The sequence below is a fragment of the Chenopodium quinoa genome, unplaced genomic scaffold, assembly GCF_001683475.1.
Source record: "Chenopodium quinoa cultivar QQ74 unplaced genomic scaffold, ASM168347v1, whole genome shotgun sequence".
Lineage (NCBI taxonomy): Eukaryota > Viridiplantae > Streptophyta > Magnoliopsida > Caryophyllales > Amaranthaceae > Chenopodium > Chenopodium quinoa.
Window position 1 is genome coordinate 6,101,466 of NW_018743212.1, and position 17,870 is coordinate 6,119,335.

General features: G+C 35.9%; 2 protein-coding genes across 2 annotated transcripts; both read left to right on the forward strand.

Annotated features, from left to right (window-relative positions):
- Positions 1-350: 350 nt before the first annotated feature.
- On the forward strand, positions 351-3,450 carry LOC110734550 (rhodanese-like domain-containing protein 9, chloroplastic). The gene is made up of 6 exons (XM_021914721.1): positions 351-515; positions 913-1,175; positions 2,168-2,318; positions 2,768-2,853; positions 2,965-3,069; positions 3,166-3,450. Exons 1-6 carry the CDS (start codon positions 475-477, stop codon positions 3,225-3,227), a joined length of 708 nt encoding a protein of 235 aa, XP_021770413.1. The 5' UTR covers positions 351-474; the 3' UTR covers positions 3,228-3,450.
- Positions 3,451-5,205: 1,755 nt separating this feature from the next.
- LOC110734551 (TBCC domain-containing protein 1-like) lies at positions 5,206-17,177 on the forward strand. The gene is made up of 8 exons (XM_021914722.1): positions 5,206-5,960; positions 10,669-10,809; positions 11,675-12,148; positions 12,314-12,454; positions 14,813-15,016; positions 16,021-16,113; positions 16,198-16,309; positions 16,785-17,177. The coding sequence occupies exons 1-8, from the start codon at positions 5,475-5,477 to the stop codon at positions 16,826-16,828; spliced, it is 1,695 nt and encodes a 564-aa protein (XP_021770414.1). The 5' UTR covers positions 5,206-5,474; the 3' UTR covers positions 16,829-17,177.
- The last annotated feature ends 693 nt before the right edge of the window (positions 17,178-17,870 follow it).

Consider the following 17,870-nt stretch of genomic DNA (forward strand, 5'->3'; position numbering starts at 1 on the left):
TATATATGAAATATTAGAATTTTATCGATAATAAAACTCTATGCAACAATTTTATCTTAAAAAAACTATCCAAAAATTGCTTACTTAGCATCATATGTGTCACAATAATACCTATTTATCTTCTACGTGGCGTGACACTTGGCGAAAAATTGAAATGTCAAGTGTCGTTGTCTCATGATCTGGCTGCGATACTGGCTTTATTTACTAGTGATATGATATGATATAGAATAGGATCACAGTATGAGTAATATTACTTCTAAGTTCCGACTAAAGTACAGACACCAGAAATCTCTAGCAATCACAAATTACATAAATTATCCGATTTCTTTTACCACGTGGCATAAACCCATTGCATATCTTCAATCTCATGGACCCCTTTTCCATGACCGTTAGAGAGAGAGGGAGGAGGAGAAGATAGAGAAAGAATTTGGCAACTAATAATCGAAGGAGGTTGTGTCTCGAGACTCCTCTTCAATGGCCACATTCAACTACTCTACACTACTTCCTCCTCGCAGGTATCCCCCTTTCTCTTTATTTTCTTTCCATTTTTAGTATGATCATGAATAAATTACGTATATTGTTACTTGTTACTATTTCAATTTTATTTATACTATTGTATAATTTTAACGAGTAAGTATTAAACAATCACCGGTGTTTTTACCAATCCTTTATTTTTATTTTCGGGTATTAGTGATGGGCGCAGCCCTAATTGTTCGGGGCTGCGCCTCACTAACACCAACAAAAAAAAATGTTATTGAACATATATGGTAAAACAACTATAGAGTACCTGTGATTGACCAACTATTGTTTGTAATTTAAGAGTATGTTTAAATATGATTTAGCTAGCTTAAAAATACAGAAAGGGATATATCTTGTCAAATTTGAATGAGAGCTTAAGATATATGTTTTCAGTGGTTATCTTCGAGCATCTTGCTTGGCATTCCAGAGTTCTGGTAAATCATGGGTGGTGCTTCCTAAGGGATCATTTCGTCGAAGAAGACAATTTGGGATTAGAGCAGAAATTAATTATGTAAATGCTGATGAGGCTAAAGAGCTTGTAAAAGCTGATGGGTATGCAATTGTGGATGTTCGAGACAAATCTCAATTTGAGCGCGCTCATATCAAATCGTGTTATCATGTTCCCCTTTTCATTGAAAACCAAGACAATGACCCTGGTACACTCTTATTCTTTATACTATGATTGCGCTTTATGTCTGTATTTAGTGCTCAATTGCTTAATGTTTGACATATTAACTATGTTATTCGAACTTTGTTATAAACGGAACTGCGGGAACAAAAACAGTAAGAACAAAGTTACCGAAAATTAGAGTGAGTCGCGGACTATGTCGCTCTCTTTAGAACATTCACGGCACTGCCCTGAAAATGTGCAAGCAGTTCGTACTAAACCGGATGTTCCCCAGGATAAAACAACCTTTCTCTATTGTAATTATACCGGTGGAACTGCACAAAACCACCGGGCAACTAAACACCAAAAAGAAAAGAAACTGCTGGAGGGTTTTTTTTTTTTTGTGAGGAAAAATAGAGAGGAGAAGAAGATTGCTTTCTGTTTTTTTTTTTTTTGTCACTTAAAAACAGGAAATCAACACGCCTTTTATAGGCAAAATTGCAACGTAACTGCTGCTGTTTAATTAGGCACTAATTACGCAATTAAAACGGTCATAAGTTGAACGTTCAAAACGGTTACAGAAGATTAATGCGTGGCAAAACGTTTAGCAAAAAATCAGTGAAAACGTTTGCATGATTAACGCTCCATTAATCAGTTTTGAAAAAACGGTCAAATGTAATCAGTCAAAAACGTTTAGCAAAAATCAAGGAACTAATCACGCAATTAGCCTTGTCCAAAAAATAAGTTTATTTAATAAACCCGACCCGGCTCGGTTCGGCGCGCGTGTGTGATAGATGGTTTACCATATAGGTCCTCCCTCTCCACAAAATGTGGGTAGCCCAAGGGCCACACCCCTTTAGCCCACTCTCTATATTATAAAGAGAGTAAAACTCTCATTTCCCACCAATGTGGGACTTTGAGTTTTTTCACAAAATTCACACACTACACACTTGTTGTTCCAACAAACTCTTCATTTCATCTCTGAAAAAACGTAGTCTAGTTTGACACTGGTTATTTTGACCAAAAATTTATATCATGCAGGCACAATCATAAAAAGGACTCTGCACAACAATTTTGCTGGTTTGTTCTTTGGGTTGCCTTTCACTAAACAGAACCCTGATTTTGTGAAGTCTATAAAGAGCCAGTTTTCACCTGATACCAAGTTATTACTTGTATGTCAGGAAGGATTAAGGTTGGTATCTCTAGCTTAAGTAACTACATATAATGTCCGATATATCTGGCTTGCTTGTATGCCAATTTGAAACAATTCGTTCATTAGGCTCAAAATTCAAGATCCACTGGTAACAGATTTTGTGTTTAATACAGTCATTCTTTTATTGTGATCCATATGAATTCATTACAAGATCAATATTTATTGAATTTGGTGAGGCATTCTAAGAAGTTCACTGTGTTATGGTTATTGAATTTGGAATCATGAGCTATATTTTAGCATAACAAAACAGAAGGAGTTTAATTTCTACTTTGTATAACTTTGTCACTCGACATAGTTTCATTTGCTTCAAACTTCAGTCCTTTAACCCTTAGTCCTAGTCTAGTAGACCTATGAAACTGAATCATGCTACTCGTATATATGAATTATGAAAAGAACATTGGACTGTATGTTTGATTGAACACTTGCAGGTCTACAGCTGCTGCTAGGAGATTGGAAGAATATGGGTTTCAGAATGTAGCATGCATAACATCTGGACTTCAGTCTGTAAAACCAGGTACTAATCTGATTATGCAAATTAAAGCACAAATATTACTTATGTGCCCTGGTATTATGATATCAGGAAACACCAATTGACAGAATGCGATGCTCTCAAATTCTCATGTAGGAACATTTGAATCTGTTGGTTCCACCGAGTTACAGAATGCTGGTAAAGCCGGTTTGATTACAGTTCAAGGAAAGATTTCAGCAGTACTTGGAACTATTCTTGTTTGTAAGTCACTCTTATTTTCGGCCTTTAAACTGAGGAATCTCCATATAATGCTAACTTTAATTTCCATGCGACATTGGTTTCATTATCAAAATACAGGTGCATTTCTGTTCGTCACTTTTTTCCCTGACCAAGCAGAAAAGCTGCTACCCCCAAGCTAGTCCAACAAGGAAGAGGTGAATGCAGGAGAAAAAATAGTAGTAGAAAAGCGTTTTTGTTGCTATTTTCTGTCACTATACAAGTCTAGTCTAAGATTTATTTGTAGTGTTCTTGGAATCACAGGTTTCATTCAAATTTTTTATAACGAGCTTGAAATTATGTAAACTGCATCCTTTTTGCTGCACTTGTATCGAATGAGATGGCTTTGGAGGTTGATTCCTGTCATGTTTTGTTTGCAGCATGCATATTGTTGTTACAATCTATTTCCTTCAATTCATAACGAGGCCCTTAACCTCAGTACAAAAAATTTCTTTCCCTAATGCCTTTGTTAGAATGTCAGCAAGTTGTTCATAGTAGACACATGGCTAAAAGCAATGATTCCTCTTTGAATCGCTCCTTGGATACAATGACAATCAACTTCAATATGTGTTTGAGCGATCATGGTGCAATATGTATGCAATGCCGATTTACAATCACAAAGTCAACTCCTAGCTCGAGGATGATACACCCCTAGATTTACAATCACAAAGTCAACTCAAGACTCTTATAAGCTAAGTCACAACATATTAGTTCAAAAATTATTGCTAGCTTTATAGTCACTAACAAGAAAACTATCACTAACTAGAATATTTACTTTGTACAAGCATGTAGTTGGTAAACAAAGTATCAATTTTTTTTTTTTTTTTTTTTTTTTGTTGACAAAAAAATATCAAATTTGATATAAGAACATCGTGTTTGATAATAACAATTTTTTTTTCTTTTTTTGTGAAAGAGAGGAGACAAAATAGATAAAATAATAAACAAAAGGGCAAAAGAAAGGAAATGCACCAAACAAAGAAAAAAAAGTTAACGTTGGTCCTCTTTAGCACTAACCCACTAAGAAACCTCCAATAAAATAACATGAAAATCCTTAAGCACCGCCTCGAATAACACATACTTTTGATCTGACTTAACCCCAAATTTAGCTAATCAGACTCGACTAGCTTCCCTATAGCAATAGTTAATTGTAATAATTTCTCAATGTGTAATATGAGCTTTAAATTTTCGGATAATATGAATATAGTGAGTTGTACTATCTTATGACCATCATCTCAAGCAACTAGCAATCCATGTAAAACTCCAACCCCCCTTAGTACAAGTACAACTTCCACAATTTAAAGCAATGTTTTGCATAATTTGCCACGTTGTACTCGGATATTTACCCCTGCTCTCCGTGGTTTTCCCTTACCTACCCACACCATCGATATTCAATCGGACCCATTCCTCTCTTGGAAAACGCCACCTGATATAAGCTTCTTCTCGCCACTCTTTCATACCATTATCCTGATGTTCTTCATGCTCCGTTACTCATTTTATCACCCCAACATATGCAAACACAATAGCTCACTTGGTCCATAGGAACATTTAGATTACTATGGAAGGTTCTTGCATTCTGCCACTTACACAACCATCAGCATGTATCTGCAAAATTCTCGACCATTCAATTCTCATATTAGCACTTTTTTCATCTATATTTATCAAGATACATTTTTCTAGAGAAAAGTTGCTTCTCACATTTGTCAAGCGCTTCAAGTGTTACCATAAAATTCGAGATGTAATTTGCATTAATTTGTTTGTATAGCCATATGCACTCATTGCCTCATTGGCCCAATCAATTCGAAATACAAATTCGATGTTGCAATGTTGTGATTTTTTATTTTATTTTATTTTATTTTTTCTTTCTACGAGGCAATGCTGTGAATTATAATTATAAAATCCGCCAAAAAAACCCACATTATCGATATTTGTCACCTCAAATAGATAATCAACCACCTAAGTCAATGGACTTAAAATTCCAATTTCTTAATAATGGTTCATCCAAGTCATCTAATAATCCATGTCAAAACATCATCTAACAATGACTCACATCACAATAATGTAACCTAGTGTAATGTAATAATCAAAACCATAATAAATACATAAAATAAAATTTTGTAAGATTTTGCATTAGTTATTTTCATAATTTTCATAAATAAACTCAAAATATACACACAAAATCTAAAGAAACGATGAACCAACCACCGTGATTAACCATCATGTGGCGGAGCTAACACCTCTTTACTATTCTTTCTTCCTCTCTTACCGCCACTTCTCACTCTTTCTCTCTCCTCTTTTTAAAAACTTCATCATTTTCTCGATCCAAAAAATCCCCCCATTTTCTCTCTCCTCTCCTCACCTCCATTTTCTCTCTCCTCCATTTCCATATTTCCATGGCGGAAAACACCGACGCACCACCTTCTTCTTCTCCGCCATCTACGCCGACCAAAGATCCAATCACACTCCACACTCGTCGCGAACCCTTCGAGTACGGCCTCCTTCCAATCCCGAAGCTCATCTTCTCCGACGCCGCCGCTTCCATCGGATCCCTCAAAGAGAAGCTTCTTCAACACGCTGATTCTCTCCGAGTTAACTCGTCGATTGTCGCCGATGTTCTGCAAATCTCCGAGGAACATTCCAGGCTTGTTATCGATACGATTGCCGCTGTTCTTCCGACTGATTCTGATCCTCTTGTTGTTGCGAAGCCTGATAATGTGCCGGCGATTGGGGTGAATGTGTATGATTTGATCTTGTTTTTGTATATTCAGTCTTATAAAAGGCTTTTGCCTAGGACTCATAAGGATTCTGCTGCCGTTGCTGATGTTTGGCCCTCGACTTCGGCGTTTGATGGGTATTTGTCTGCTCTCTCTCCTCTTCAGGTAAATTTTTAGGTTTTAATTTTTCAATTTATTTTTTGATTTTTATGATTTTTGCTGTGAAATGAAGAAATGTATTTGGTTGTTTCTTGGGTGAGTTTTGATTGATTGTTGATTGGCATTTGCAAGAAAGGATGTTGTGTTGTTGTAACTTATAGGGTAGTACTGTTGGAATCGAGAATTTGAAACTTAGGTGCTTGGTTATTTTGCTTGAAATTTGATTGGAGGTTTTGGAAATTCAAATGGGAGGTATGGCGAGAAGGAGATAGTTTGATAGAATAAAATGAGAAATTGATGGCAACTTTGGTACAAAGGAGGTAATAGTTGGGTTAATTTTGTTTTGTGATTCGGAACAGTTCTTTAGGGGAGAAGGTTTTGGTGGCATTGTAAGATGAAAGCAAGGGTATGGAATTTATACTTGCTTTTGATGAGTGTAATGTTATTTTGCGAATTAGAAGAATATTTCCTTGAAAAACAATTTATGGTTATTGTGCGGAATGATTCCTGGTGCTTGTGCGGGGTTTCAGGTGCAATTTGGGGATGTAGAGCTTCCTCCTTGTGGGACAAACAAGAGAAGTTTCTTTGGGTAGGAGTGATTTCGATTGCTTGTGCAGGGCATTAGGTTATATTTTGTTGGAAGGCTTTGGTGATTACTTGGCTTTAATTATTTATGCAATGTGACAATAAGTGTGAGGAGGCCTTCAGCTCTTTGTAATCTTTCCCCCTTTGATGGTATCCTATGGGGTCTAAAGAGTAAAGGTATGACGTCATACCTGCAGAAGTTTGTGCCTATTGAAGTTGCTTTCATTTGATCACTCATGGTTTTTGTATATGTGTAATGAATTTGTTCACGGGTTAGAGAAGGATTTGTTTATTTCTATAGTTTTTGCTCCTTCTCATCTTCCACCAGGTTATTAGCCCTGTATGAGATGAGGAGACACCTTGACAGTTAATGCAAGGAGAGTTTTTGGTTAGGATAGGATCAAGGCTAGATAGATCAAATAATACGTCGAGAAATGTGTTATTGCTTAGACTGACTCAGGATTCTGAATGTAGATACTGTCATCATTTTAATTATGCAATTATTATTGGCTTTAAATAAGAGGTATGCTGAGGACAGGGTGTTAGGGTTTTTTAATCAAATGTGATTACATCTTTTGAATATGGTAGATCCTAAACTCCAATATTAGTTTTTGTTAATATCTGGTGGTTATGATAATGGTCAAAGAAGCTTCACTTCTTTGGAAAAAAGTTAAGAGTCTAGAGAAAGAAACTTCTTTGAGTTAGTTGCACAGGGAAAGGCATTGTGAACATACTAATCTGCGCTAGTTAGTTTGATGAAATGGAATGAGACAGTTAAAGCAACTTTGGTATAGAGGATGTAATAGTTGGGTTAATTTTGTTTTGCGGTTTGGAACAGTTCTTTAGGTGAGAAGGTTTTGATGGCATTGTAAGAAGAGAACAAGGATATGGAGTGAAATCTTGCTTTCTTAAGAGTGCAATGTTATTTGCCTATTAGAACAAGTTATAATTATTCGCCAAGAGTGTTATTTAGCACTATGCTGGCCTAGGATTAAACAGGTAGGTACTGTCATTAACTTAAAAAAACAATTATTATTGGCTTAAGAGTAGAGGTATGCTGAGAACAGGGTATTAGGGTTTTTTAATCAAGTGTGATTAAAGCTTTTGAATATGGCGGATCCTAAACTCTAATATTAGTTTTTGTTATCATCTTAAAATCTGGGGGCCATGATAACGTGCAAAGAAGCTCCCTCCTCTTTGGAAAAAAAGCTATAGTCTAGAGAAAGAAACTTCTTTGAGTTAGTTGCACTGGTAAGGCATTGTGAAGATGTGAACATACTAATCTGCACTAGATAACAATCTTCTCCCTTCGCCAACTTTCTTTACAAAAAAATTGCACTAAAGGATCATTAGCTTTGAATTTCATTTACCTTATAACCACAAACTTGAGTGAAAGGGAAGAGGAAGCATCAGATGGCATGTGTTAGTTTGAAGTTTTCTTATTCCATTCTCACAACCCCTTTTTGTCATTATCTCTCATAATTACCCCAATCACACAATCACACTAAATGGCCTTAGTCTTTAGTTTATTTTAAAGTCAAGCAAACTTATTAAAGTTAGCTAAGTTCAACTAAAGGTTAGTAAGGGTTACCCAAGTTCAATTTACAGCTTATTAAGCTCATATAAATGAAAACCAAGTGAATCAAAATACACCCTAAAAAGAATAGATCTCACATTTGTCAAGCAAAGGTCTTAACTCTTGATACATTTACTTTTCTATCTAATCAGTGTACTAAGCTATTGGTTTAGAGACATCTGTAGCCTATCATTTTTTTTTATTTTATTAACTTATTCTTCTTAAATACTATTCCACACTTGGCTAGGCTTAATTTAACAATAAATTTTTCAAAAATTATATTGAGTTATTTATTTAGCTTAATTTCTGGTGGAGTACTTTCGCTAGATTATTTTGAAATTATAACTTTTTTTTTTTTTAAATCTTAAAAGTCAAATGTGGCACATAAATGTAAAGGCAACCATACTTGTTTTTGAAAGGGAAAAGTGACTAAAAATAGTTGTAGACAAAGGAGTGCGTACTTTATTAATTTTTAGACACGTTCATGAAGAAGGGGAGGCAGATATCTCCTCCCTTATACACATCAATGTTTGAAAAAGCGAGCCTAAGGCGTTAGAGGTCATGCGCTTTTTATGGTCTAGGCGAGGCGACTTCGATGAGGTGCAGCTAAGGCTCACTGAGGCGCAAGGAACTCCGAAATGCCTTGGTGCACCTTGAGCCTTTTTATACATAGATACACATATCCACCTTACCTAGCACCCATGGCAGGTGTATATCCAATGTCTACATCCTCCCAAGTGGGTATGGACATAGATTTACACTTGGCTCACAACCTAAGTGGATATCCACTATCAGCTTATATCGGCATACCTATTATCCACCTGATTAGGAATGGCATTGGCCGGACCTGATGGTATAGAATTCGAGCTGATTAATAAGCAAGACTCCCAAAACCTAGTCCGACTCGGAATGTGGATCAGAAACTACCAGCTTTGAATTCATTTCGAAAAGATATCTACAACCTACGAGTCTGACCAAGTCTAATTTTCTTAGTACATTCATTCCTTCATTATACCCATTTTCAATTTAGATTGCTGACCTTTAAAATGTAAATGAAAATGTAAGTTCTGAGAGGAGTAAGATCAGAAGGTAAGAAACAAATGAAGACAGATATTTGTGACTTGATCTTCTTTTCTCCCCTAACTTTGGTTATTAACACATGTAAAAAGTTTATTTAGGTGAAATTGATTTGGTATAGGTCCAAATATCTTGGTAGTGTGTAGGACTATAGGTAAAAAGGTGAAACGTCAGGAAATTTGAACAAAACATCCCCCAAAACTATGGTGTCATGGCTGAAACATTTGTGAGGTGTAATGTTAAGTGTGTAAATGCGCTCATTATTAGGCCTATCGGTGGCACAAAGAGATAAAAAGAAGGGAGATATAGTTTAGGTAAGTATTGTTGGCAAAAGCTTTTTGTGAGGTTTAAAGGCTTGGCTTCACCAACTGATCTCTCTCACTCTCTCTTCACAACCAATGGCTTTGTGATATGTTTTGCTTACTTCAAGTGATCAATGGATGAGTGAATATATAAGCACTTGCTCATACCTTTTCTGGTTGGAGAAATGGAAAGAGGACGTAGTAATGTGGAAGGCATAATTAATCTTATAAATAACATGGGAATGGAAAGTTTTACAGTCTGTTTGGATAGATTCGGGGGAAGGAAGAGAAGGGGAGGGAGGAAAAGGGGTGGGAAAGGAAGGGGAGGGGAGGGAAAAATGACGAGTTTTCCTTCCAAATCTTTCCATTGTTGGAGGGATCAATTTCTTGCAATTTAATCCCTTTATTTCTTTCCCTTCCAATTCTCTTCCTTCCTCACTTGTTATCCAAATGAAAGATTATCCATCCTTCAATTTCTCTTCCCTTCCTTTCCTCTATTTCCTTCAATCCAAACAAAGTGTTAAGGAAAACAAAATAGGGGTGTGAATGGTCAAACAAGAAGAGGGAGAGGGATTATGAAAAGTAGTGGAGTGCTCCAAAAAAAGGCGGATTCTTTTTTTTTTTTTTTTTTTTCCCCTCTAATCCTCATTAAGGCTTCTTTTTTCAAAATTTTGAGGCACTAGGTGTTGTTCAGTTGGTCCATTTGTTTCTGTTTCTGTTCTTGTTTTTGTGTTGATGCTACATAGGTTACCTGAAAGGAGATTATTTGACATTGTATTGTCGTTGGTTTCCTCTTTTTATATTTCCTTACTAAACCTTGGTTCCCAAACACTGTTAGAATACTGGTGGATCTGTCAACTGATGTTTAAGGATACTCATGAATTTGTGTCTTCTGAACTTTTCATAAGTTACTTTTTCTAGGTTAATTTTGAGCTTAATCCTGCATTCTGTTAGTTTCTGTACAAAATACCTAATATTCAGATTTATTTAACACATGGCAATCTTGAACGGAGGTGGAGTTGAATGTTTATCTTTAGTAATATGAATCAGCAAATTAGTACTATTGCAGTTCTTGCTAACTACTTTGGTTGCTACTTACCCCTCTGTGATAGGAATGATACCATCAACTATCTGCTTTTGGTATCTGACTGCAAGATGTCTACTCCTTTTGCAGCTTGTACGCAGTAATACTCGTAAATTCATGCCATCACAAGCAGATGAAGAAGCTCATCAATTATCTTACTTGCAAAAACACTTGGCAAATATCCTCACTCTCTTAGCAGAGCCAGTTGAAGGGGAAGGTGACGAATCTCTGGTTAGTTGCAACTATCATCTATCATAGAGTTGTTTATTCCTGGAAGAATTATTTTCTCACTTCTCTTGATTGATTTACTGCTTTATTCATATTATGTGTTGTAGATTGAGAGATGTATGGTAGATGTTTGTGTGTGCATTGAAAAGTGATCAACCAGAGCTTTTATTATCTCATGGTTCCTTAACACTAGTGTGAGGGATTGATGTGGGACAGATACCAAGACCACTTTGTTTCTAGTTGTGATCTTTGTAGTAACAATGCAGGTCAAGACTTATAATTGAGTCCTTGATCAATTTTATTGTCATCATGCTAACTGACAGATAAAATTTTCTGTGGGCAACATGTCATTTGTCATACGTGTCAAAGGGAAAAAAGAGAAGCAAAGGGGTAGTTTAACTATCCATGCGGTACATTGAGTAGTTGAAGTTAGTAAATTTGTTTAGCTGTCCAGAAAAGGTAATTTTGCATTGTTGAATAAAGGAATTATATGAGATTGTTAGTTTTTTTTTCTTTTCTAATTTAGATAAAATGGTATACCATCCATTAAAAAAAAAAAAAAAGGGTTTGTTCTTGGTCATTTTTATGGTGCTTGTAGTGTAGTCCTATTGATGCTCTGTGTATAGCTGACCAGAAAAGTTAATTTTGCAATGTTGCTTGCTAAAGGAATTATATGAGGTAGTTAATTGTTCTTCTAATTTGGAAGAAAATGTTATACCATCTGTAAAAGTTTGGTCTTTGTCATGAAAAAAAATAATAATTTGAGGAACTGCTATATTTGGACCCCCTATATTTCTTTCTTTGTTGTGCCTTTTTATTTTCCTTCTCTCAACTTTTGTTGATTTATCTGAACTACATTTTATGACAGGTATTGCCAATGGAAAGGTTTGAACACCTTGGCTTTTTGATACAATTTGGTGTGAAGGGGTCTGAAGTAGTACCATTAAGCCAAGCAGCACCCTTTTTTGCAAATTCAGACCCTGATATGCCTGCTGCACCTGTACCTGCAGCACAAGTTCATGATTGGCTTCTGCAGAAGATAGCTGATGCCTTGGAACGTATAGCTGAGAGGGCCACTGCAAAAGAAAATGGCTCTGATCAAGACATTGCTATGTCTGATGCCAATTCAAGCTCAGCTAAGGCTTCAACAAGCTCAAGAGGCCTGACTTTTATTGAAGGGATTTCTAAGTCCTCATATGTGAAACAAGCAGCTGACGTGAAAGGTTCTTCTCTTAAGGTTCTGAATTGCCATGATTCTGTTATCTATATTTTGGCACCCTTGAGATATGCCACCATATATGGCTGCTCTGATGCAACTATAGTTCTTGGAGCTGTTGGTAAGGTAATGATCCAGTTGTGGAATAAGTTATATTTCTCATCTTTACTGACCCAGATGATCCCATGAATTTCTTTATTTGTTTAATTTAGTTGGAGATTCCTAAATGTGAGTTCTGATTTAGATGTGAAACTGACAGCACAGTTGTTATGACAATGATCATGTCAACAGGCTCTAAGAGTAGAACACTGTGAGCGAGTTCATGTCATCTCTGCAGCAAAACGAATTTGTATTGCCAACTGTCGTGAGTGCATGTTTTACTTGGGAGTCAATCAAAGACCTCTTATTATTGGTGATAATCATAAACTACAGGTATGCCACTGTTATTTGCAACTTCACCATCAGTCTCCAAATGTATATGCTCCATATTTCTCTATGCTTAAAAGTATCCACTAACATTTTTGCAATACATTGATCCATCACCTTTTTGTGTTTGATTGTTGGTCTTTGACTGATCCCCCCCCCCCCTCCCTCCCTCCCTCTCTCTCTACACACACACACACAAAGCCATCATATCTTCTGTTTCTAAGAATGAGTTGATGGCCAGAGTAAAGGAGTAACTGACCTTTGAAACTAACGAGGCCTTGATCATTTTTAGCTCTTTATCATGACTGTTTTGTAGCCTTAATAGAATATTAGAAAGCAAGTCAATTTTGTCATGTACTGTAGTGTTTGATGAGTTAGAAATATGCTGCCAACAATAGCCAGCTACTAGAAGTCACTTCTCCGCAGGACGGAATTAGTTAAATGTGGGAAAGATACTCTTGTATAAGAATGTTGAGGCATAAATGATATTCATTAAAATTGTGTGAGCTAGAGGGTAGGTTTTATAATTGTAAGTTGTTTTGTACTATAATTTTAAATATTCAGTTATACAAATGAATTGTGTAGCTTAATGACCATGTAATAAGGGATGAATGGCTATCAACTAATGGCTGAAACCTCAACTACGAAAATCACTCTTATGGATGATAGATGGTTTTCTTTACTTATATGGTCACTTGCTCAGAATTAGGGGTTGAGGATGGTGCCAGTGAAGTTAACTGAAATGGGCAGACAGCACTGTGACATGCCTCACTAGAAAACAATTTATGGAATGTTGGGTCTTTTGCTGTATTGCTGTGCACTTGTGATAGTAAAGGTTTTTGTGGACATAGGATTTATTTCGTATTCTTCAAATAGTAAGTGCTACAAATTGTTTTTTTTTTTTTTTTTTTTTTAAGTGGAAAAATTGCCCAGAAAAATCCCAACTTTGCCTCATCTGCCCAAAGTAATCCCAACTTTGGTTATTTTTTAATAACCCGAACTTTAATGTGAGTTTACTTCCAACAGTTTCGTTGCAAGTGCCTTTGTAGCCTTGCGCTATGCCATAGATCTTTTCTATCTTGTTTTACTTGCAGGCCTTTAACCTCTAGATAAAATTTTTACTAAATTCACTTGTGTGAGCTTAAATATTGTGATTCTTGGATTATCATTCAAAATATAGTTTGGGTTACTGTCTATACATGGAATTTATGGTCCACACCATACCCATTCTATTGGCAGAGGGGGTGTTTAATTTCCATACGTGTGCATTTTAATTCGTCCAAATGATTGGTAGGATACAAATCAATGATAATCTTTAGTGCATCTTCAGATGATAATCCAAGTAAGAAATTTATTCACTTTTCTCAATGTTATTAGCCATAGAAGATTGCCTGTGAGGCTACTGAACAGAATATTAATTTAACTAATGAGAAGCAAACAGGGAGCTGATGCTCAAGCACAACATAAAGAAACACATTTGTCAAATTTTTGTTTGTTGCCTGCATGATTTCAGCATTGATAATAGCAACTTCGAGGATTGTTTACTCAGAGGGTTGTGCATCCTTTTTAAATATTGAGTCTGCTGAGAAATGTCTCTTATTGAGAGTACTTCAGTAGTTCAGTTGGCACAACCTCAAATTGATTGATGGCTTTTGGCTAATTACTAATTAGGTCTTGGATTAATGGGCATGATTGGTTTTGTGGAAAAATTGACTATTAACTAAATTACAAAATCAATCCCTTCTTGTGACTGTGATTTATTTAACTGCTCATGTGTGTGGCTTAGCATTTTGCCAGTTTTCTGTGAACAAATACTTAAGAATGGAGGCCTGCAATTAGTAGGGGTATCTGGTAATTTATGCTAATAGAATTTGAAGTGACCTTAAGCCTATTTGTTTAAGTAATGAATGTAAGGCCTCTGGTATCAGGCTATCAGCTGTGCATACTAATTAGTTAGCTTAATTTGGTTATGACTGTTGACTGCTTGCATCAGATTTTGCTTAGATATCTAAGTTTTATGAGGGAGGCTTTTGTCAGACCTTGAAGTACATTGTAATATTCTTTCTTTTACTTTCTAATGGCTCATAATCAGTGTTGGTCTTGTCCTCAACTCCTTACCCAATCCCCTATGTGCATATTTTGTTGATTTAGGTGGCAACCCCCTTTTAGGCCATAGATATCGCCAGTGAAGTTTATTTACTTTTTTTTTCCCCTCTAGGGAGCATGCAATCTTTTTTAATTTCTTTTCTTCCTATGATTTTTTCCTGTGCCGGTGTATTGTGAAGCTTTGCTTGATTCTTTTCTTGCATACTCCTGTTGACTGCTTGTTTATGAGAGAATCTTTTATCCTTGATGAATTTTCAGGTGGCACCATACAATACTTTTTACCCTCAATTGGAGGAACACATGAGTCAAGTTGGTATTGAGCCCACTATCAACCAGTGGAATGAACCTTTGCCATTGGGTGTGGTTGATCCACATGATTCGTTATCACACCCTGCAGGTGTTTCTGATGCTCAAGCTGAGACAGCTGCACCGCTGGATCCAGATCAGTTTACTAACTTTTTGGTAAGCTTAAATTCCTTACAACCTGCTGCTTCTGTTTATGTTGCTTTATCTGTTCAGTACTAGGTATTTGTTATCAGTCTCTGGTTACGCATTTTCGTTACTTCGGATCTTTTCATCTTTTGAATATGTATGCGGAATTCCCTCCTTTTTAAAAGAAATTGTGCTGGAAATGTGCCTGAGGTTATGTGCTTCATTAAAGGCAGACTAGACTTAGTAGACTATGTATCTTTATATTTACATGCTCTAAATAAAATAGGTTATTTTGATGGGTTTTCTTGATAAAGTTTCTTGAACCACACATATTAGCTGGATCTTAACCAAGAGATAGACTCGTTTTAAGTTGAATCAAATAATCAATGATGATCTTCCAGGGATTTGCCTATATAAGCTGCAGCCAAAGTTGGAAATATAAGAGCCTGAACACCAACTGTAGATAATCCAAGAAACATGACAGGTATAGGAATCACTAAAGGTACTATAGATTCAAGAACAACCACCATTAATTGTTTGACTCATACTTTTCCAGAAGGTCAAAAACTAAGTGAGTAGGGTTTTAGCGAAATCTTCTAAGATGTAAAAGACTATAAAAAATAAAATAATAATAATAATAATAATTGGAGTTGTTGAATGTGTTTACCTAAATAATTGGAGCTGTTAAATTTATTTACCATATAGGTTACTGACTTGTGTCACATACTCGCATGAGTAAAGTAACAGTTGTAGTCATATCATTTATGGGTGCGGCTAACTCCTGGTAAGGTCTGTAATATTTCCCGAGCCCCTGACCAATTAGAAACAAAAATAAATAGAAACATAGTCCCAATAAAGGGGACCCAAGGGGCTATATCCTTCTCCAATTTGAGTTATGCTCATGTCTGATGAATTCAAGGACATCAAAAAAATTGACTGCCTATAGTCAGATTCATTTGTAGACTGAAATAGATTTTTTATTTTATTTACTTTGATTATGAAATTGCATGTCATTGTTCAATTTGTTTATGCAGATTCCGAACTGGTTTGGTGGTGAAGTACCTGGAGCCACTAAAGACAACCCATTTTCTTTGCCTGAGGCTTACATGAATTCTCAGCATAAAAATGTATGTTTTGAATTCTCCTAAATAAGTTAGATATGATATTGTGATTTTTATATATTGTCTAATTAAATGACTCTTATCCTTCAGAACACAAACCTGGGGGAGGTCAAGCAAGTTCTGCAGGAAACTCCCCTAGATGAGAGCAAGAAGCGAGAACTGTCATCTGCACTTCATGTGTTGTTTAAAGATTGGTTATACGGTAAAGGCTTAACCTCTAGATATGTCGCTGATGCTTAGATTGTGTGCTTTATCAGCTTTATGAACCAGATTATTGAAACTAATACATTATATGCATAGGACAGCTCAGTATCGCTGTAATTTTTTTGGTTTTTGTTTTTGTTTTTTTTTTTTTGTTTTTTTTTTCATACGATGTATGTCATATAATCAATCATAATTAGTCAATCGTATTGAAATTATGATAATTTAGAAATTTGACAGCATAAAATGTGAACACTCTGGTTTTCAGTTTTTGGTTTTGTTTAAAAAAATAACAAAAGGCTGGAAACAAACAAAAGATAACGAACAGGGCCTAATTTTCTTGTAAGTATTTTTTCACAACTAGAGAAAAAAGAAAATTCTATATGAAGCAGAAGGGTGTTAGATACTTGGATGGATGGATTATTAGTTTTGTGCTTTTTTGCTGGTTTTAATGGTTTCCTTGATACATGTTACAGCTTCTGGGAATGTTCGCCAACTTTACTGCTTACAAGGAGACTAATGCAGTTTTTAGCCATTGATTGAGATGGTGTTGACGGATGTTTCTCTGTTTTTTAATCTTCAACTTGAAAGTCCCGCAATTATCAGCACCTTTAAGAGTTGATAATGTACACAACTCATAACCAGGCTTACATAATAGTCTGAAGTGTTTGCAGCAGTTGTAAGTTAGCTTTTGGGCAGGGTGCATATTTTTGCACTAGCTAATCTCGTCCTCAATTTTTCGTGTAAGGAAATTCCCTGTAATTTTTAGTTTTTGTAGTTTTCACTCTACTTTGTGAAATTTGATACTGCAGATTCTTCAGTTGTCTGATTGCATATCTTATTCAAATGGTGCATTTTTATTGTTTTGATTTGCTTTTCATATTCTGCCGGTGTGTTATTGTCTTGATGTTGTATTGTAGCTTTGTTCCTAAGTCCCTAAGATATACTCCTAGTAATTTTTTAGTTTTTGTAAAGACAATAGAAACTGACCATGTTAATTGATAGGTAAGTTTGTAAAGAATTGTACTACGTATAAATTTTGGGAAATACTTTGTTACACTTTCTACTTTTATTTTCATGATAATAAGAGAAATAACACTTAATAAAAGTACCCTAAAACACACTTCTTAATATAAATTTCTATTAATTGAATTTTACAAAATTTCATATGTGGCTAGCCACATTGTGCGGTCAGTCACAAATTTTTTATTTTTTTTTTATTTCTTTTTCTCTCTCTTCTCTCTCCTCTTTTCTTCTTCTCCAGTTAGCCCACACTAGATCCTCTCCTCTCATTTTCTCAGATAACACAAATTACGCAACCATCGTCGATAGTCGTCTTCGCCTTCATGGTTCGTTCGTCGGTGGTTCGTTTGTCGATGGTGGTGGTTTCGCTGGGTGGGTAGTGGTGGTTTGGTGACTCCGTTGCCGGAAAACAAGTTCAAGGTTTTCCCGGCCTAGATCTAGAGAGAACAAATTCGACCAAAAGAGGTCGGCCTATAGACTGATCTGATCAAGGGGTTCGGGCTAACCCGGCCAACTGGTCACCACCAATGGCAAGGCAT